The 22395-nt window shown below is 49.0% G+C and overlaps 1 protein-coding gene across 1 annotated transcript; it reads left to right on the top strand.

Annotated features, from left to right (window-relative positions):
* Window positions 1-5560: 5560 nt before the first annotated feature.
* Window positions 5561-22363, top strand: LOC127586525 (galactose-3-O-sulfotransferase 2-like). The gene is made up of 5 exons (XM_052044539.1): window positions 5561-5642; window positions 8803-8904; window positions 10553-10669; window positions 15685-15943; window positions 21554-22363. Exons 2-5 carry the CDS (start codon window positions 8900-8902, stop codon window positions 22361-22363), a joined length of 1191 nt encoding a protein of 396 aa, XP_051900499.1. The 5' UTR covers window positions 5561-5642; window positions 8803-8899.
* The last annotated feature ends 32 nt before the right edge of the window (window positions 22364-22395 follow it).

Raw genomic sequence — 22395 nt, 5'->3', positions numbered from 1 at the left:
TGGTTGGACCAGGACAGGCTGTTGGTGATGTTCACTCCTAGTTGACGGGAACACAAACTCTCCCTGTCACATGCCCCGGGAGAGACAGCTGCCCCTGAGCTGCTCCAAGTTCAAGTTCAAGTTACACCTTATTGTCATTCACCCATATGCTATAAAACACATCGCAGAACGAAATGTCGATCCCCCCAGACTCACACAACAGAGGACATACTTAGAACAGAGGACATACATAGAACAGGGGACGTACAATAAACACAGACATAAAAATTGTGCAAGTGCAAATAGTGCAAGAAATGGAATATACAGAATACAAAATTAGTGCGAGGTTAGTGCAAAACCGAGTTAGACGAAGAAAATACAGACCTCATTGTGTTGCAATAAGTGCATAAACATGTTCAGCAGCAGCCAAAGTTCTTAAACGCCGTTGTGCAAACCAGGGCTTTGGACACGGTATTTGCCTGAGACTGCCTCCAGGGTATTCAGGAGCCTGACAGCCTGGGGGAAAGAAACTGTTGTACAGTCTAGTAGTTCTGGCCCGGATGCTCCGGTACCGCTTGCCAGACGGCAGTGGAACAAATAGATCATGGGAGGGATGAGAAGGGTCGTCCATGATTCTGCAGACCTTGCGTGTGCACCGTGTGTTGTAGATGTCCAGGATGGAGGGAAGAGGTTCTCCAATGACCTTTCCCACTGTACTCGTGATTCTCTGCAGAGTCTTGTGGTCTGAGGTGTTACAGTTACCGTACCAGGCAGAGATGCAGCTGTTCAGGACACTCTCAATGGTACCCCTGTAGAATGCAGTAGTGATTGCCACTCGAACCCTCCCACCCAGTCTGGACCCCCTCACATAGCAGCTCAGGGGCTCTGTGGGGTCCCAGAGGCCTGCACACCCACCGGCGCGGGAGGGACAGGGTGAATCTGGCTGAATACAGGGGGCTGGTGGGAGCTGGAGGCGGCTCCCGAGTGTAGTGTGTGGGTCCAAGGACTGCCTCACCCCTCGGAGCAGGCTGATCCACTGGGGGGTGCATCACTTACCTCTACAGGAACAGGTCCCAGACTTTTCCCTTTCCTATTTCATTCTCCCTCACCCCTTTTTCTTTTCAGAATCAGGTTTATTATCACTGACATATGTGGTGAAATATTGTGGCAGCAGTATTGGTATTGGTTTATTATCGAAGTACTGTAGCGACTCACCAGCATCGAACCGGCCCCCGACATCGCGAACGTCTTCGGAGGCCCCGATCCAAGACGGTGCGGAGCCCTCCTTCTTCCCCATTGTCGGGCTGGGAAAGCCCGGGCGCGGGAAGGTCAGGTGACCCGCGCTTGACATCAGCGCGGGAACTGTAGCGCGGGAGTTTTGGGATATTAAGGGCGCAATGCGCCCCTGTCGTTCATTCGACCTCTGATTTCAAACCAGCGACTCTGTGTCTTCATTTCGTAGTGTGTAGCTAGTCGTTACAGTACAATGAAAAACTTGTCTTGCATACCGTTCATACAGATCAATTCATTACACGGTGCATTGAGACAGTACAGGGTAAAAACAATAACAGAATACAGATTAAAGTGTTACAGTTACAGAGAAAGTGCAGTGCAGGCAGACAATAAGGTGCAAGCTCATAACGAGGTAGATTGTGAGGTCAAGAGTCCATCTTATTGTACTAGGGAACCGTTCAATAGTCTTATCACAGTGGGACAGAAGCTGTCCTTGAGCCTGGTGGTATGTGTCCTCAGGCTCCTGTATCTTCTACCTGATGGGAGAGGGGAGAAGAGAGAATGTACAGTGCAAGACATAAAAATTATTATAAGTTACAAAAGTAAATAAATAGTGCAAAAGAGGAATAATGTGGTAGTGTTCATAGGTTCATGGACTGTTCAGGAATCTGATGATGGAGGGGAAGGAGCTGGTACTGAATCGTTGAGTGTGGGTCTTCAGGCTCCTGTACCTCCTCCCCGGTGGTAGTAATGAGAAAGGGCATGTCCCGGGTGGTGAGGGTCCGTAGGGTCCACAATGTCTGCGCTGAACATGATGTTGAATTAAACTAAGTCTCTTCTGCCTGCATGTGATCCATTTCGCTCCATTCCCTGCATATTCGTGTGTCCGTCTAACAACCTCTTAAATTCATGATCGTATCTGCCTCCACCACCATGCCTGGCAGCCCGTTCCAGGCACCCACCACTCTCTGTGTAAGAAAACCTGCCGCACACATCTCCTTTGAACTTTCCCTCTCTCACCTTAAATCCATGTCCTCTGGTACTTGACTAGAACAGTAACCTCTAAGTAGTTAGTCCCAGGTTTGAGGTCTTGACCTTCAAACGCCCTTATCCTCAATAGACCACTGCACTGGTGTGCTGAAGGCGGTGATAAATTCATCGTTGAAGTCTGCCTTCACCGAGAGATGCTTCCCGACACACGAGACATGGCGCACAACCTCCGGGGAATCATTGCTCCTGAAGCCTGGCGTAGTGTACAGGGGGGTTAGTTTGGTGGAAGTCCTTTTGTCTTGTGAACATTGAGTGTAAGACACGTCCTCTGCTGAACTCCAGAGTGACCTGACAATGGCTTGGAATTCATACTCTGACATCTGAACATAATCCGCACACTGAGTTTCAGGTGATCTTGCTTCAGATGTATAGTCACTGTAAGTTGAACAGATTCCCATTAGTTCTGAGGACTAACTCCATTCCCAATGGAAGTCCGTTGGAGGTGAGGATCAGCGAGAAAGATTGAGGGAAATGTCAGGGCTCTGGTCTTCACTGAGAGCTCCCGTGTGTAGACTTGCTGGTGAGTATCATGTCCTGTTGGTGCAAAGAGGCGCTGGAAGCGAAGTCCCGTGGTCAGCAGAACCTGAGAAGGATGTCTCATGGTCCCTTCTGACTGTACAAGAGTTGGGCAAGGCAATGAGCTGGGACTGGTGCTGCTTGCTACTCTGCCCCGGAGATGTCATGGGGTGAAGATCTCGTTCACTGAACCTCTGGATGGACAGATATCCACAGCGGGATTCAGGGAGAAGCTCTTTGGTCACTGGGAGGAGATGGTTGAAGGACCCTGTCTCCCTGGGAGACCCCTGTGTGATTACCACAGCCAGACTCCTATCTGGATACATCACCGCTTGGTACGGCAACTGCTCTGCCCGTGACCGCAAGAAACTGCAGAGAGTTGTGGACGCAGCTCAGCACATCACGGAAACCAGCCTCCCCTCCATGGACTCTGTCTACACTTCCCGCTGCCTGGGTAAAGCAGCCAACATAATCAAAGACCCCTCCCCACCCCACCCAGACATTCTCACTTCTCCCCCCTCCCATCGGGCAGAAGATACAAAAGCCTGAAAGCACATACCACCAGGCTCAAGGACAGCTTCTATCCCCCTGTTTTATGACTATTGAATGGTCCCCTAGAACAATAAGATGGACTCTTGACCTCACAATCTACCTCGTTATGACCTTGCACCTTATTGTCTGCCTGCAATGCACTTTCTCTGTAACTGTAACACTTTATTCTGCATCCTGTTATTGTTTTACCTTGTACTACCTCGATGCACTGATGTGGTGAAATGATCTGTATGGACAGTATGCAAGACAAGTTTTTCACTGTACCTTGGTACATGTGACAATAATAAACCAATTCACCAATTTACAAGATTACAGCAACACACAATCTGCTGGAGGAAATCAGTGGTCGAGCAGCATCTGAGGGGGGAAAGGAACTGCCGACGTTTTGGGTCAAAAATTTGCATCAGGACTGAGAGTGGAGAGGGGAGAACTTAAGAACATAAGAAAGGAGCAGGAGTCGGCCATCTGGCCCGTTAAGCCTGCTCCGCCATTCAATAAGATCATGGCCGATCTGGCCGTGGACTCAGCTCCACCTACCTGCCTTTCTCTCATAACCCTTGATTCCCCTATGATGCAAAAATCTGTCTAACTGTGTCTTAAATATATTTACTGAGAATTCCACAGATTCACTACTCTCTGGGAAAAGCGGTTTCTCCTCATCTCTGTCCTAAAGCTATTCCCCCAAATCTTGAGGCTATGTCTCCTAGTTCCAGTCTCACCTCCCAGTGGAAACAACCAACTGGCAAAATCAACCAATGAGAAAACACTCATTCACCTGGTGAAAGAACACACAAGCTAAGCAGCAATTATACCTTGTCCAGGCACTGGAGCTATATCCAACATTATACATGTAAAAATTACCTAAAAGAAAAGATATATATCAAACAGTCGAATCCAACAGATTCATCTCCTCTAATCTGGGCAGTATCCTGGTGAACCTCTTCTGCACCCTCTCCAAAGCCTCCACAAACCAGCATAATCAAAGACCCCACCTGCCCAGGTCATTCTCTCTTCTCCCCTCTCCCATCAGGTAGAAGATACAGGAGCCTGAGGGCACGTACCACCAGACTTAAGGACAGCTTCTACCCCACGGTGATAAGACTATTGAACAGTTCCCTTATACCATGAGATGGACTCTGACCTCATGATCTACCCTGTTGTGACCTTGCACCTTATTGCACTGCACTTTCTCTGTAGCTGTGACACTTTACTCTGTACTGTTATTGTTTTTACCTGTACTACATCAATGCACTCTGTACTAACCCAATGTAACTGCACTGTGTAATGAATTGACCTGTACAATTGGTATGCAAGACAAGTTTTTCACTGTACCTCGGTACAAGTGACAATAATAAACCAATACCAATACCTTCCTGTAATGGGGTGACCAGAACTGCACGCAATGCTCCAAGTGTGGCTTAACCTAAGTTTTATACAATACAACCTGACTGCCTTGCTCTTGTTCTCTTTATCTTGACCAATGAAGGCCAGCATACTATACATATTCTTTACCGCCCCATCCACTTGCGCGAGCCCTTTCAGGGAGCTATGGACTTGGACCCTGAGATCCCTCAATGCACAGCATCATTGTACTGAACTAGAAAGAGTCTGGACTGAATTAAAACAACATTGGAAATCTAAACTCAAGTTAGAAAATACCAGAAACATTCAACAGGTCAGGCAGCATCTGTGGCGTGAGGAGTGAGGTCAATGTTTCAGGCTGAAGACCTTTCACCTGAAGCTTGTCATTCGGATTCCAGCAGATCTGTTTCTCTGATGCTCTGTGCCTGTGTTGTTGCTGTAAGTAAGTTTTTCATTGCACTTGTGCACGCATGGACTTGTGCAGATGACAATAACTTTGACTTTGACTGTTGACTTTGACCTGAGGAGGAGGATCCCTCCCACTGCCTGCCGAGCGAGGTCAGGGTTCTTGTTGGCAAGCTCTGGCAATGACGTGCAGAGGGGACGGAACAGCTCTGGTCTAATTAACTAACCAACCAGTCTAATAAAGTATCTTTTGGCCACAGTCTTTCTCCTGTCAAACTCATGGCGCAGTGCCTACAGGTGGTGATACAGGTAGGCAGCTAGATCATTTCTCTTCCTGCCAAACGATATGCTATCCATCCCACGAAAGCTATTGTCTAATTCACAGAGAAACTGGGTCACTGTTCATTAAAAGCCCACAGCTTTTTTGTCACTTGCTGAAGGTCTTTGTTCCCCGTCGGCAGATCGAGGCGGTGGGGTTTGACGATCAGGGACACCCCTCTCTGCTGGATGGGATGTAGCCCAGGTCTGCAGGAGAAGAAGGGAAGGTAAGCCCAGCAGCTTCAAGGTGGTAATGTCAGTCGAGTATCTGTGGCAATAGTCGGTGTATCCTATGTTAACCTTCTTGCATTAAACTGGGTGAAACGAATCCACTTACACCTTGAGCTACCGAGTGTGCATCCTGGGGGCTAGTTTACCCCATCAGACCCAAAGACAACCCAATACAGGACCAGCCCCACCCCCACCACTTGTCTGATCACCTGTTCCGAAGGTCTCGCCCCACCCCACCCCCTTCTCCATTCTGCCTCCGGTCCACTATCCACCTTCCCCCCCCCCCACCCCAAGTGCTCAATCTTCCCTTTTCCCTGAGTCCCACAGGTAATGTCCCATAAACTTTTGTTGATTATTTTATATGCTTGCCCTCTGGCCTCTGACTGTCGGCTAAGGAAACGTTCCTCCTTATTTATGCATCAGCTTCTTGACTTTGGACAGTGCTGTCAAAATCTCCCCGACACCACCGTACAGTGACACATTCTGTAACTGATTTATTGAACTCCATGTAATCCCATCTTAAAACATTAATCGTGCTCGGGAAAGACCATCAATGGAAGATCATCACAAACTTGGTGAAGGACGCCCTTTGGTCTGCCCAAAATCCTCTGGTCTCCCAGCCTAGCGAAGACGCCTGTAAGGGAATGCCACCGCCTGGCACATTCCAGCCCGCGGGAGTCCGTGCCGAGGGACGCGGTGCTGAATCTCTGTGGGTGAAGGGCCACAGTCTGGGCTCCTTCCGCTACCGTGCATGGAGGGGCAGAGTCGGGTGGGGAAGCCCCTCGAACAATGAAAGGGGTATCAACCCAGGGGCCCACGTGGGTGGCAACGGTGCTATGGTTTTAAAAAATAAGTTAACATTACTGAAATGACCACGAATGCAAAAGTTTTGGACTGTTTCTTCTTTTGTATATGTATTTTTTTATTATGAATAAGGTTTATTTTTGAAATATAAAGAGCTTATTGCCGGTCCCTAACTGCGCCTTGAGAAGATGAGGGGAAGGTGAGCTGCCTTCTTGAACCACTGTGTTCCTTCTCGTGAAGGTGCTGTTGAGATGATATTGAGTGCACCTATTCCAGAGTCCCAAACTTAAGAACTCAAGTCTTATCAGTTATGAGTGTCTACTGGGACCCTCACTTTAGGGAGAAATATACTGTGTCAACTTATATTTTGAGGACTATTTTATTTTAGTCTCTTTTCTGAAGGGGCTTAGCTGTCAATAATCATTATTTTGAGCAGTGGGTCTCCTGCTCTCAACCCAAGCTAACGAAGCAGATTAAGCACAGGCGGCAGGGTAGCGTAGCGGTTAGCGCGACGCTATTACAGCGCCAGCGATCGGGGTTCGATTCCCGTCGCTGTCTGTAAGGAGTTTGTACGTTCTCCCCGTGTCTGCGTGGGTTTCCTCCGGGTGCTCCGGTTTCCTCCCACATTCCAAAGACATACGGGTAGGTTAATTTGGGTTTAAAATGGGCGGTGTGGACACGTTGGGCCAGAAGGACCTGTTACCATGCTGTAAATAAAATTTTTTAAAAAATTTAAAATTTAAATAAAGAGATCTTATCCTATATAATTTAAAAAAATACACGGAAGAAAATAAGTCATAGTCATACAGCATGGAAACAGGCCCTTCGGCCCAACTGGTCCATGCCGGCCAAGATTCCCATCTAAGCTAGTCCCAATTGCCCGCGTTTAGCCCATATCCCTCTAAACCTTTCCTATCCGTGTACCTGACCAAGTGCCTTTTAAATGTTGTTAATATACCTGCCTCACCCACTTTCTCTGGCAACCCGTGAAAAGGTTGCCCCTCAGGTTCCAATTGAATCTCTCCCCTCTCACCTTACAAAGGGTTTCCAAAACACAAGTATAATTCTCACAAACTCAGAAAACACACCACTGAGTTGCAGACGGACAAGTCGTCCGTCACAGAAAGAAGGCTCTGGGAAAACATCTTTCTCAGGGCGAGGCTGAGGAGCTGATTTTATTGCTTCATCTTTGTAACTCTTCACAATCCTTACTGGCTTCAAATATTTATGTCGTGTTTTAAACAATCATCTAGTGTAGCGGTTAGCGTAACGCTATTCCAGCGCCAGCGACCTGGGTTCAATTCTCGCCGCTGTCTGTAAGGAGTTTGTACGTTCTCCCCGTGTCTGTGTGGGTTTCCTCCGGGTGCTCCGGTTTCCTCCCACATTCCAAAGACGTACGGGTTAGGAAGCTGTGGGCGTGCTATGTTGGCGCCAGAAGCGTGGCGACACTTGCGGGCTGCACCCAGAACACTCGACGCAAAAGATGCATTTCACTGTGCGTTTCGATGTACGTGTGACTAATAAAGAAATATCTTACCTTCCCTCATCTACAAACAAAGATATTTCGTCTAATTAAGTAAAAGAGTAATTAGTTAGTAATTTATTTAACTATCGTTAATTTAACAATTTAATGATAATGCACCTTAATTCTTGGACTGTTTTTTCCTAAGTACAATAATTCTTGGCAATTGTCTTCTTAAGCACACTCATTAATGGTATATGTTTCTTTTGTTATTTGTACTGATGATAGTACCTGTCTCTGAAGCACATCAATCCTTGGTATCTGTTTCCTAAGCATATACTAATTAATAGTATCAATCATGGTGAGGTTAGCAATTAACATCAAGGACCTGGAAAGTGAATATTTATCACACTGTGTTGGGGAGGGAGTTCCAGATTTTAGACTAGTGAGGATGAAGGAACAGTGAGATATTTCTAAGTGAGGATGGTGTGTGACCTGGAGGGGAACCTGCAGGTGGTGGTGTTCCCTTGTAGCCCTTCCTGGTGGAGAGAGGTGGCAGGTTTGGGAGATGGTGTCAGAGTAACTGCGGTGTGCTCTGTAGATGGTGCAGTGTGGTGGAGGGAGGGGGTGTTTATTGGGGGTAAATGGGGTGCCGATCGAGTGGGCTGCTCTGTCCCGGGACGATGTGGAGCTTCTCGGGAGCTGTTGGAACCACACTCACCCGGGCAGGTGAGGGGTGTCCCGTCACACTCCCGACCCATGCCCTGTAGATGGGGGAAAGGTCCTGGGGAGTCGGGAGGTGAATCCCTCACCTCAGGATCCCCAACCTCTGACTTCCTCTTGTAACCACAGTTTAACAATGTCCTCTTTATCTCATCAAACCCTTTCAGAATCCGAAAGACTTTGATCAGATCGAACCTCTTTCCTGGAGAAAAAAAGCCCCCAGCCTGTTCAACCTTCGCTCAACCTCAAAGGATCTGAGGTGTCATGAGGTGAGTCGCTTGCCACAGGAGATCATTGCCTTTGCTCCGTTCCTCCATGGAGACAGCAGGCAACCAGTCAAGACAGTGGGACATCTCTTTGTTCCATTCGTCCACTGATTATACTGCGGGATCTTTCCCATTGAATGAGGGAGGTGGGTCACCCCTTGAGTGCCCGATGAGAGGACAGTCCCTCCAACAATGCTGCACTCTCTCGGGTTAGGTGACCAAACCAGGAAAGCAAGTGCACTCACCCAAGCACCGCCTGCGTTTCCGGTGTCCTAGAACCCCTTCACCGCCTCTCAGAATCAGAATCAGGTTTATTATCACTTACAGATGTCGTGAAATGAGTTGTTTTGCGGCAGCAGTACAGTGCGAGACATAAAAACTACTATAAGTCACAAAAATAAATAAAAAAGAGGAATAACGAGGTAGTGTTCATGGGTTCAAGGACCGTTCAGGAATCTGATGGCGGAGGGGAAGAAGCTGTTCCTGAATCACTGAGTGTGGGTCTTCAGGCTCCTGTACCTCCTCCCCGATGGTAGTACCGAGAAGAGGGCATGTCCTGGGTGGTGAGGGTCCCTAGTGATGGATACCACCTTCTTGAGGCACCGCCTCTTGAAGACGTCCTCGATGGTGGGGAGGGTTGTGCCCGTGATGGAGCTGGCTGAGTCTACAACCCTTTGCAGACACTTTTGATCGTTCACATTGGAGCCTCCGTACCAGGCGGTGATGCAACCTGTCAGAATGCTCTCCACTGTACATCTGTAGAAATTTACGAGAGTCCTTGGTGACATACCGAATCTCCCCAAACTCCTAACGAAGCAGGGCCGCTGGCGTGCCTTCTTCATGATTGCATCAATGTGTTGGGCCCAGGATAGATCCTCTGAAATTCTGACCCCCAGGAACTTGAAGCTGCTCACCCTTTCTACCGCTGACCCCTCAGTGAGGACTGGTGTGTGTTCACCTGACTTCCCCTTCCTGAAGCCCACAATCAGTTCCTTGGTCTTGCTGACGTTGAGTGCGAGGTTGTTGTTGCGACACCACTCAACCAGCCGATCTTTCTCACTCCTGTACGCCTCCTCATCGTCATCTGAGATTCTGCCAACAACAGTGGTGTCATCGGCAAACTTATAGACAGCGTCTCTGGTCCAGTTTCTATTGGGTGCTATTGTCTGCCTGGTGGTGGAAAATAGTGCAACTGTTAGTGCTGCTGCCTGACAGCTCCAGCAACCCCGGGACCCCAGTTCAATCCCGACCTCTGACGCTGTGCGTGTGTGTGTGTGTGTGGGGGTGTGGGTGTGTGTGGGGGTGTGGGTGTGTGTGTGGGTGTGTGGGTGTGTGCGCGTGCGTGGAGTGTGCACCTTCTCCCTGTGACCCTGTGGGTTTCCCCAGGATGCTCCAGTTCCCTCCCACATCCCAACGATGTGCAGGATCGTTGGGTTAATTGCCCCTTAGTACGTGGGTGAGGGGTAGAATCTGGCGGGTGGAGCGAGGGACGTTGATGGGAATGTTGGGAGAATAAATTGGCGTGAATGGGTGTTTGTCAGCACGGATTCGATGGGCCGAACGGCCTGTTTCTGAGCTGTATGACTCTAACACCGAGACCGATGACTGAGAGGGTGAACTCAGCTCAGCTTGTCTCTCTCCTTTTATTCAGGTCACTGGAAGTGTGCAAGTGTTCCAAGACCCAGGCCTGGTACCTGTTCCTGGTCCTCGTGGTTATAACCACATTGAGTTTCACTGGCCGAGTTGTCTACCTCTCCCTGGGTGAAGGGTACGTTAAACCATGGATAGAAATCTCTCTCTGTCAGGTACCACCTTCCGTCCAAACGACAAGGATGGTTCCTTGCTCTCGCTGTTCCTGGAGCCCCCAAGGGCCTTACAGTGGGCTGGGACTGTGCCGGGCTGGTGCATCTCTGATACATCCAGGAGAGGACGATTGGCCCAGTGTCCCCACCGACTCCACCACTCCCGTGTTTGCACGGTGAGCAGTGTCTCCAAGTGCCATGGGTGCACCGCAAGTCCAACATAGTATTACGTCCTCGGGCTCAGGTGTCGGGATTGGCTGCTGCCCGGTTGGTATTGGTATTGGTTTTGGTTTATTATTGTCACTTGTACCGAGGTACAGTGAAAAACTTGTCTTGCATACCCCACGATGATAAGACTATTGAATGTTTCCCTTATACGATCAGATGGACTCTGACCTCACGATCTACCTTGTTGTGACCTTGCACCTTATTGTCTACCTGCACTGCAGTTTCTCTGCAGCCGTGACACTTTACTCTGTACTGTTACTGGTACAGTAACCCTACACCGAATGTGTAGGTCAATTCATTACACAGTGCAGTTACATTGAGTTAGTACAGAGTGCATTGAGGTAGTACAGGTAAAAACAATAACAATACAGAGTAAAGTGTCACAGCTACAGAGAAACTGCAATGCAGGTAGACAATAAGGTGCAAGGTAGATCGTGAAGTCAGACTCCATCTCATTGTATAAGGGAACCGTTCAATAGTCTTATCACTGTGGGGTAGAAGCTGTCCTTAAGTCTGGCGGTACGTGCCCTCAGGCTCCTGTATCTTCTACCTGATGGGAGAGGAGAGCAGATTGGCCTGCCTGGAGGAAGGGACCCTGGGGACACAGGACAGAGAGCGACTGGTTACTCCACTACTCCTGTTCCACTGTTGAATGAGATGTTGGCCAATTTCCCTCCTCCCTCTGTCAACCCGTCTCTTCCCTTGTCCAACTAAAACCTCTCGGTCTTGGCTTCAACGTTAACAACCAGCTTGGAATCAATTGCCTCTTGCGCACAAGAATTCCACGTCCTCTTGTGTGCAGATGTCATCGAAGGAAACAGGCCCTTCGGCCCAACTCATCCATGCTGACCGGGTTTTGCCTATCTGAGCTAGTCCCATTTGCCCGCGTTTGGCCCATAGCCCTCTAAACCTCTCCTATCCACGTACCTGTCCAAATACCTTTTAAGCATTGCAATTGTTCCCGACTCTACTCTGGCAGTCGTTCCCTATACCCACCACCCTCTGTGTGAAAAACTTGCCCCTCGAATCCTTGCACCTTAAACCTACGCCCTCTAGTTTTAGACTCCCTTACCCTGGACCATTCACCCTATCGATGCCCCTCATGATTGTATAAACCTCCATAAGGTCACCCCTCAGCCTCCTACACTCCAGGGAAAACAGCCCCGGCCTGTCCAGTCTCTCCTTATAACTCAAGCCCTCCAGTCCCAGCAACATCCTTGTGAATCTTTCCTGTACTCTTCCTAGTTAAATGACACCCTTCCTGTAGCATGGCGATCAGAACTGCACACAATACTCCAAGTGCAGTCTCACCAACGAACTGTACAGTTGTAAAGTGAAGTCCCAGCTCAGTGCCCTGACAGACGAAGGCTGGCGTACCAAGCGCCTTCTTCACCACCCTGTCTACCTGTGGTTCCACTTTCAGGATGTGTTTATACTTTGCTTCCGAGTACCACCAATAGAAACAACAGAAACACAAGGATACTCGGAAACAGGAGCAGCGTCAGACCGCTCGGCCCCTCAAGACTGTCCCACCATCCCATGGCAGATCTACGCTGGCCTCAACTCCTCTGTCAGTTCCCCGCGATCTTCCAAATATTTGTCTATCTCCACATTAAATATATCCAATGATCCGGTCTCCACCACACTGGGGGACAGAGAATTCCAGAGATTCACCACCCTCAAGAGAAGAAATTTCTATGCACTGGCCTCTTATTTTGTAACTATGTCCCTTTATTTGTGTCTCTCCCATGAGTGAAAACATCCCAGTATTTACCTTGTGAAGTCCCCTTAATATTGGTAAATTAGATTGGTTTATTATTGTCACATGTACTGAGGTATGGTGAAAAACTTGTCTTGCATGCCGTCCATACAGATCATTTCATTACAAAAATGCATTGAGATAGTATCTAGCTGGATGCATCACAGCTTAGTACGGCAACTGCTCTGCCCAGGACTGCAAGAAACTGCAGAGAGTTGTGCACACAGCCCAGCTCATCACGGACACTAGCCTCCCCCCCCCCCCTCCTTGGACTCTGTCTTTACCTCTCACTGTCTTGGTGAAGCAGCCAGCATAATCAAAGACCCCACCCACCCGGGTCATTCTCTCTTCTCTCCTCTTCCATCAGGTAGAAGATACAGGAGCCTGAGGGCACGTACCACCAGACTTAAGGACAGCTTCTATCCCACTGTGATGAGACTATTGAACAGTTCCCTTATACAATGAGATGGACTCTGACCTCATGATCTACCTTGTTGTGACCTTGCACCCTATTGCACTGCACTTTCTCTGTAGCTGTGACACATTACTCTGTACTGTTATTGTTTTTACCTGTACTACATCAATGCACTCTGTACTAACCCAAAGTAACTGCACTGTGTAATGAATTGACCTGTACGATCGGTATGCAAGACAAATTTTTCACTGTACCTCGGTACAAGTGACAATAATAAGCCAATACCAATTCAAGGGAAAAGCAATAACAGAATGCAGAATATCGTGTTACAGTTACAGAGAAAGTGCAGTGCAGGCAGACAATAAGATGCAAGGCCATGACGAGGTAGATTGTGAAGTCAGGAGTCCATCTTATCGTACTAGGGAACTGCTCAATAGTCTTATAACAGCGGGATAGAAGCTGTCCTTGAGCCTGGTGGTACCTGCTTTCAGGCTTTTGTATCTTCTGCCCAATTGCAGGGGGGAGAACTTATATGTTCCAATAAGTTCACCTCTCATTGTTTTAAACTCCAAGGGTTACAGACCCAGACTGTCTTGCCTCTCCTAATAGGACATGCTGGAACACTTTCTTCCTGTCAGTACTCAGTGTGATCACCAGCTATTCAATTCTGGTTTCAACCTTGTAAATTCTCGCCGCACCTTCTCCAGTGTCCCCTGGTGAATTATGCAAAAGGATCTTGCATTATTGAACGTTATTTGAGCCTGAGTCTCACACAGACAAAGCCTTGGGGAGCCCAAGTGTCCCAGAGTCATAGAGTTGTACAGCACAGAAACAGACCCTTCGGCCCACCTTGTCCATACTGACCACGGCACCCCTCTACACTAGACCCGTTTGTTCACACTGGGCCTGTATTCCTCCACATCTTTCCTATCCAAGTACCTGTCCAAATGCCTTCTTTTTAAGATAAGATATCTTTATTAGTCACATGTACCTCGAAACACACAGTGAAGTTCATCATTGCGTCGAGTGTTCTGGGGGGCAGCCCGCAAGTGTTGCCACGCTTCCGGCGCCAACATACCATGCCCACCTCCATCACTTCCTCTGGCAGTTTGTTCTCGATATTCACCACCCTCTGTGTGAAAAACTTAACCTTTAGATCTCCTTTAAATTTCTCCCCGCTCACTTTAAACCTGTGCCCTCTTGTTCTAGACTCCCCTGCCTTGGGAAAAAAAACTGTGACTCTCCATTCTGTTTATGCCCCTCATAATTTTATAAACCTCGATAAGGTCATCCCTCAGCCTCCTACACCCCAATGAGAATAAACCCACCCTATCCAATCTCTCCTTATTACAGCCTCCCATTCCAGGCAATGTCCTGGTGAACCTCCCCTGCACCACATCCTTTCTGTAGTGTGGTGACCAGAACTGTACACAATACTCCAGTGGTTTCACTTGGATCAGTGGGGTCCAGCCTTGTGAGATCAGGTTAGGGTTGTTTGAGGGAGTAGGTACTGACTCTGGCTTTGGGAACTGGCGTCAAGCAGCTGACACACTCCGCTACACTCCTGGAGCATTCCCAGGAGTATTTTTTCCGTTGTATTCCTTCCATGCCTTGGGAAAGTTTCCCCACTCTGGAGACTCCAAACTAAGCTCTGCCTCACCATAGGAGGCTGTCTCTGGGATGGGGCTTTAACCGAGGCCCCTCCTAAGATAAGAAAAGATATCTTGATTAGTCACATGTACATTGAAACACACAGTGAAATGCATCTTTTGCGTAGTGTTCTGGGGGCAGCCCACAAGTGTCGCCACGCTTCCGGCGCCAACATAGCATGCCCACAACTTCCTAACCCGTACGTCTTTGGAATGTGAGAGGAAACTAGAGCACCCGGAGGAAACCCACGCAGACACAGGTAGAACGTACAAAACTCCTTACAGACAGCGGCGGGAATTGAACCCGGGTCGCTGGTGTTGTAATGGCGTTACACTAACCACTATGCCATCGGAGGGACAGCCGGTGGGGCGGAGCAAAGGTGGGGTGGGAGGTAGATCAAAAGATCAAGAGTCTATCGTACAAGAGGTCCATACAAGAGTCTGATAACAGCAGGATAGCAGCTGTCCTTGAGTCTGGTGGTACTTGCTCTCAGGCTTTTGATGGGAGGGGGGAGAAGAGAGAATGTCCAGGGTGGAGGGGTCTTTGATTATGTCGGCTGCTTTCTCGAGGCAGCGGGAAGTGTAGACAGAGTCCATGGAGGGGAGGCTGGTTTCCGTGACACGCTGGGCTGTGTCCACAACTCTCTGAAGTTTCTTGCGGTCACGGGCAGAGCAGTTGCCGTGGCAAGCTGTGATGCATCCGGATAGGATGCTTTCTGTGGTGCACCAATAAAAATTGGTGAGGGTCAATGGGGACAAACCGAATTCCTTTAGCCTCCTGAGGAAGTAGAGGCACTGGTGAGCTTTCTTGGCCGTGGCGTCTCAATGGTTGGACCAGGGTAGGCTATGCTGTCCATGGAGGGGAGTCGAGGTGTAAGAGGTTGCGGTTTGCTATACTACCTGTGATCTCACCTCTGACTTTGTACACAGGTACGGAATCTCCCTGGATCCATCCTGCAAACCCAGGAGACACGTCGTCTTCCTAAAAACACACAAGACTGCCAGCAGCACCATCCTTAACATCTTGTATCGGTACGGAGAGGCCAGGAACCTGACGTTTGCTTTGCCCTTTTTTGACCATTTGGGATATCCTCAGCTCTTCAAGGCCAGATACGTCAAGGACTTTGAAAGGAACCCCAGCAAGGAATATAACATTATCTGTAATCACATGAGGTTCAATTTGCCTGAGGTAGCCCGATCTTATTCTTTGTTGAACACACCCTATGTTATCAATAAATAATCAGTAGCACGTGGTCCTGCCCTTCGTGAGATTCATGCAGCATAGAAGCAGGCCCAATAAGTCCATGCTGCCCATCTACACCTATCCCATTTCCCCACATTAGGGAAACAAACGACTGCAGATGTTGGAATTGAGATGCATTAGGTCCTTCTAACTTGCCTATTTGAGTCTGTTCAAGTGTCTGCCAGATCTAGTGTTTGTATCGGGAGTTCAAGTCAAGTCGAGTCAAGTTTATTGTCACGTGCACAAGTGCGGTGAGGTACAGGTACAATGAAAAACTTCCTCATAGCAGCATCACAGGCACAGACAACATACATAAATTATACAAGACAGTGAAGAGAGAGAGATAAAAAACCATACACAAACAAGATTATTGCTAAAAAATAGACACAATCAGAGACAAGTCCACGGTGGTCCATAGTGTTCCGTTGCTGAGGTTGGGTTGGGGTTGTGCAGGTTGGTTCAAGAACCGAATGGTTGAAGGGAAGTAGCTGTTCCTGAACCTGGTGGTGTGGGACTTTGGTGGTTATATAGTCACAGGGTCATACAAGCATTAAAACAGGTCCCATTCCCCATTGCACGGACCATCAACTTCCCATTTGCACTATTGTCAATAAATTCCCCACAACTCCCCCCCTCCAGATTCTACCCCTCACCCACACACTAGGGGCAATTTATAACAGCCAGTTATACAAAACATTTATCTGGGACATTAGGCCACATTTGGAGTACTGTGTGCAGTTCTGGTCGCCCCATTACAGGAAGGATGCTGAGGCTTTGGAGAGGGTGTGGAAGAGGTTCACCAGGATGCTGCCTGGATTAGAGAGTATGAGCTATAAGGAGAGGCTGGACAAACTTGGGTTGTTTTCTCTGGAGCGGCGGGGGCTGAGGGGACTGATAGAAATTTATAACGTTATGAGAGGCATAGATAGGGTAGACAGTCAGAATCATTTTCCCAGGGTGGGAATGTCAAGTGCTAGTGGGCATAGCTTCAAGGTGAGAGGGAAAGTTTAAAGGAGATGCGCAGGGCAGGTTTTTTACACAAAGAGTGGTGGGTGCCTGGAACGGGCTGCCAGGGCTTGTGGTGGAGGCAGATATGATAGTGGTGTTTAAAAAGCGTGTAGACAGACACCTGAACATGCAGGGAATGGAGGGGTGGGGACCATATGCAGGCAGACGTGGTTAGTTAGATTGGCATCATGGTTATGGAACCCAGGTGTTTGGTTGAAGTTGTAGTTCACAGGTTAACTTGGAAGGGAGAATAACTTGGGATTGGTGTCAACGATTGATGGTTGGCATGAACTCAATGGGCCGAAGGGCCTGTTTCAGTGCTGTATGACACCGTGACTCAGTGACATCTCGGAACCCTCGCAGCCGATCACGTGAGGTCACTGGCAGAATGTAGGTAGCGCAGCAGAGAATGCACAGCAAGATCTCACACAGAGCAACATGGCAATTGCCCAGATCACCCGTGTAAGCGATGTTGGTTGGGAGATTAATATTCTGGGGCAGCACAATGGCACAGCGGGGAGAGCTGCTGTCACACAGCTCCAGAGACGTGCGGGGTCAGTGGGTTAATTAGCTGCTGTAGATTACCTCCCCTGCCCCAGTGTGTGGATGAGGGGAGGAATATTGGGGGAGTAGATGGGAATGTAGGGAGAATAAATTGGGATTGATGTTAGTGGGTCAAGGTTCAGCATGGACCCAATGGGCCAAAGGGCCTATATGAGTCCAGGTGACTTCACTGGTGCTCTGAACAACGGGGAGCAAGACCCCTCCTTTTCAACTCCATCCCATTGTCCAGTGACTCTTGGTACGGCATAGATAGGGTAGACAGTCAGAATCTTTTCTTCCCAGGGTAGAAATATCCAATACTACCCTGGCATTTAAGGTGAAACGGGGGAAAGTTTAAAGGAGATGTGCGGGGGGCAGGTTCTTTCACACAGAGAGTGGTGGGTGTCTGGAACGGGCTGTCAGGTGTGGTGGTGGAGGCAGTCACGAAGGTGGGGTTTAAGAGGCTCATAAATGTGCAGGGAATGGAGGGATGCAGACCATGTGCAGGCAGAAGGGGTTAATGTAATTTGTCGTTATGTTCGGCACAGACATTGTGGGTTGAAGAGCCTGTTCCTGTGCTGTATTGTTCTGTGTTCTATGTTCTATGTTTAGTCAAGAGTTTATCGATTCAAAAGATAGACTCTTGACATCGCGATCTACTTCATCATTGCCCTTTCATCTTATTGTCTGCCTTCTGCATTCTGTTATAGTTTTCCCTTTGTACTACTGTGACGTACTGATGTGCTGCAATGTTCTCTATAGAAGGCATGAAAAACAAAGTTACATCAAAGTTTTGCATGCCTTCGATACAGATCATTTCATCACGTATACGTGGCAACAATAAACCAATTATTGCCAAATGCACAAATACAGTGAGGCACAGATGCAAAGAAAACTTAATCCTAACCCTACATCAATTCAATATTATTATTTGTCCTGTCTTCTTTACTGTGTGGGAGCAGTATCTTTCTCCCAGGGTTGAAATGTCCAATACTAAAGGGCTTGCATTTGAAGTGAGAGGGGGGTAAGTTCAAAGGAGTTGTGTGGGGCAATTTTTTTTTACACAGAGAGTGGTGGGTGCCTGGAACGGGCTGCCAGGGGTGGTGGTGGAGGCAGATACGATAGAGGCGTTTAAGAGGCTCTTAGACATGAATGTGCAGAGAATGGAGGGAGATGGACATTGTGTAGCCAGAGGGGTTAGTTTAGTTAGAAGTTTAGTTACTAGTTTAATTAGTTCAGCACAACATCGTGGGCTGAAGGGCCTGTTCCTGTACTGTACTCGAAGCTAAGTTTATTGTCATCTGCACAAGTCCATGTGTGCACAGGTGCAATGAAGAATTTACCTGCACAGAGCATCACATACACAAGAAAAACATAAATTAGACATAGATTCTACAAAAATTATATAAGAATGAACACAATTAGAACAAAAAAAAAGTCCTTTGTAGTGCAAAGTGGTCACAGTGTTGCTGTACTGAGGCAGTGATTAGGGTTGTGCTGGTCGGTTCAAGAACCGAATGGTTGAAGGGAAGTAGCTGTTCCTTAACCTGGTGGTGTGGGGACTTCAGGCTTCTGTACCTCCTGCCCGATGGGAGCTGTGAGAAGATGGCATGGCCTGGATGGTGGGGATCTTTGATGAAGGATGTTGCCTTCTTGAGGCAGTGCCTCCTGTAGATACTCCCGATGGTGGGGAGGGATGTGCCCGTGATGTATTGGGCTGAGTCCACTACTCTCTGCAGCTTCTTGTGTTCCTGAGCATTCGAATTGCCATCCCAGACTGCGATGTAACCAGTCAGGACACTTCCAACGGTACATCTGTAGAAGTTTGTTAGAGTGTTCAGTGACAAACCGAACCTCCTTAACCTCCTAAGAAAGTAGCCGGTGTGCCCTCCTTGTGATTGCATCTATGTGCTGGGCTCAGGACAGGTCGTCCTATACGTTAACACCCCGGAATTTAAAGCTGCTGACTCTCTCCACCGGCGATCCCCCAATGTAGACCGGCGCATGTTCACCCTCCTTCCCCTTCCTGAAGTCAACAATCAGCTCTGTAGTTTTACTGACGCTGAGCGAGAGGTCGTTGTTGTGGCTCCACTCAACCAGGTGTCCGATCTCGCTCCTGTACGCTGACTCATCGCCGCCTGAGATTCGTCCAACGACAGTGGTGTCGTCGGCGAATTTGCAGATGGCGTTGGAGCTCTGCTTAGCCACACAGTCGTGTGTGTACAGAGAGTAGAGCAGGGGGCTAAGCACGCAGCCTTGAGGTGCGCCTGTGTTGATGGTCAGCAAGAAGAAGATGTGGTTACCAATCTTCACTGATTGAGGTCTGCTGATGAGGAAGTTGATGATCCAGTTGCAGAGGGAGGTACAGATATACGTGAGGTATCGCACTTTGGGAGATCAAACAAAGGTGGGACATACAGGGAATGGTAGGGCCCTGGGGAATGTTATGGAACAGAGACACCTAGGAGTGCAAGTGTGTAGATCACTGAAAGTGGTGTCACAGGTAGACAGGGTGGTGAAGAAGGCGTTTGGCATGCCGGCCTTCATCAGTCAGGGCACTGAGTACAGGAGTTGGGAAGTTATGTTGCAGTTGTATCATACGTTGGTGAGGCCGCACTTGGAGTATTGTGTTCAGTTTTGGTCGCCCTGCTATAGGAAAGATGTTATAAAACTAGAAAGAGTGCAGAGGAGATTTACCAGGATGTTGCCTGGACTTGGGGGCCTGAGCTACAAGGAGAGGTTGTGTAGACGAGGACTTTATTCCCTGGAACGTAGGAGATTGAGGGGTGACCTGATAGAGGTACATAAGATCATGAGGGTAAAAGCATGTAATCTTTTTTCCATAGAGGGGGTGCTAAAAATAAGAGGGCATAGGTGAGAGGTGAGAGATTTAAAGGGGACATTGGGGGGCAGCTTCTTCACATAGAGGGCGGTGCATAATTTTTGGATATCTTTATTAGTCACATGCACATCGAAACACACAGTGAAATATATCTTTTGTGTCGAGTGTCCTGGGGGCAGCCCGCAAGTGTCGCCACGCTTCTGGCGCCAACACAGCACGCCCACAACTTCCTAACCCGTATGTCTTTTGGAATGTGGGAGGAAACCGGAGCACCCGGAGCAAACCCACGCAGACACGGGAAGAATGTACAAACTCCTTACAGACAGTGGCGGGAATTGAACCCGGGTCGCTGGCGCTGTAATAGCATTATGCAGACTGCTACACTGATCCGCCAGAAATAGTGGTTGAGGCGGAAACATCAGCAAAGTTCAAAAGCCATCTAGATAAGTCCATGGATAGGAGAGGTTTAGCGGGCTATGGGCCAAATGTGAGTAGATGGGACTAACTCACTGGGCAACACAACTGGGCCTGTTTCCATGTGTGACTCCATGACCCTAGGCCCAAGTTGTGAAGCTGAACGACAAGTTTGGGTGGAATGATTGGGTGGGTGCTGAGCTGTAGTTCTCGCAGCACTACTCAACCAGGTGTCCTACCTCGCTTCGGCGTTGTTGGTATTGGTATTGGTTTATTATTGTCACTTGTACCGAGGTACAGTGAAAAACTTGTCTTGCATCCCGATTGTACAGGTCAATTCATTACACAGTGCAGTTACATTGAGTTAGTACAGAGTGCAGTGAGGTAGTACAGGTAAAAACAATAACAGTACAGAGTAAAGTGTCCCAGCTACAGAGAAAGTGCAGTGCAATAAGGTGCAAGGTCACAACAAGGTAGATTGTGAGGTCAAGAGTCCACCTCATCGTATAAGGGAACCGTTCAATAGTCATCACCGTGGGATAGCTGTCCTTGAGCCAGGTGGTACGTGCCCTCAGGCTCCTGTATCTTCTGCCTGATGGGAGAGGAGAGACGAGAGAATGACCTGGATGGGTGGGGTCTTTGATTATGCTGGCTGCCTCACCAAGGCAGCGAGAGTTCAAGGAGGAGAGGCTGGTTTCTGTGACTCACTGGGTTGTGTTCCAATAGTGACGCTGAGTTCTCCCCACCAGGTGAGGAAGGTGATGCCAAACCAGTCCGTCTACTTCACCATCCTCCGGAACCCCGACCAAGTGGCCGAGTCGTCTTTCTCCTACTACCACGATGTCACGCCTGCCTTCAGGGAGGCGAAGAGCCTGGATCGGTTTGCCTCGAGACCTAGCACGTACTACAGCCCGTCTGCAGCCGACAACCACTACGCCCGCAACCTGATGTGGTTCGACCTGGGAGGGGACCACAATGCGCAGGGGGACCCGAGCTACGTCAACAGCACCCTGCAGGCGCTGGAGAGGGCCTTCGACCTCGTCTTGCTGGCGGAGTACTTCGACGAGTCTCTGGTCCTGCTCAGGGAGGCTCTGTGTTGGCCGATCGAAGACATGGCCTACTTCCGGCTCAACGCCCGGCTGAGGCTGTCGGTCGCTCCACTGGCCCCGGCCGCCTCGTCCAAACTCCGGCAGTGGAACTCACTGGACTGGAGCCTCTACAGCCGCTTCAACCGCTCCTTCTGGGAGCGCGTCGCCCGCTATGGGGCGGTCAGGATGGAACGAGATGTCTCCCAGCTCCGGGAGATCCGCCGCCGCCTCGGCGCCACCTGCCTCCGGGGAGACGCGCCGGCGGGGGCTGCTGAGACAGTGCCGGCGGAAATCAGGCCTCCCAGCTTCGGGACTGCCAAGATCCTGGGCTACGTCCTCAGGCAGGACCTGACGGGTCCCACCAGGGAGCTCTGCACAAGGATGGTCCTTCCCGAAAGTCGCTACCTGAGCCTTCTGCAGAGGAAGCAAGCGCTGATCAAGCTGCCACACAACATGGAAAACAGATTGTAGATCAGTACAATATGGGAACAGGCCCTTCAGCC

Source organism: Pristis pectinata, chromosome 37 (genome assembly GCF_009764475.1).
Source record: "Pristis pectinata isolate sPriPec2 chromosome 37, sPriPec2.1.pri, whole genome shotgun sequence".
Taxonomy (NCBI): domain Eukaryota; kingdom Metazoa; phylum Chordata; class Chondrichthyes; order Rhinopristiformes; family Pristidae; genus Pristis; species Pristis pectinata.
The sequence above is the reverse complement of the archived record's forward strand: the minus strand, read 5'-3'. Positions and strand labels throughout refer to the sequence as shown.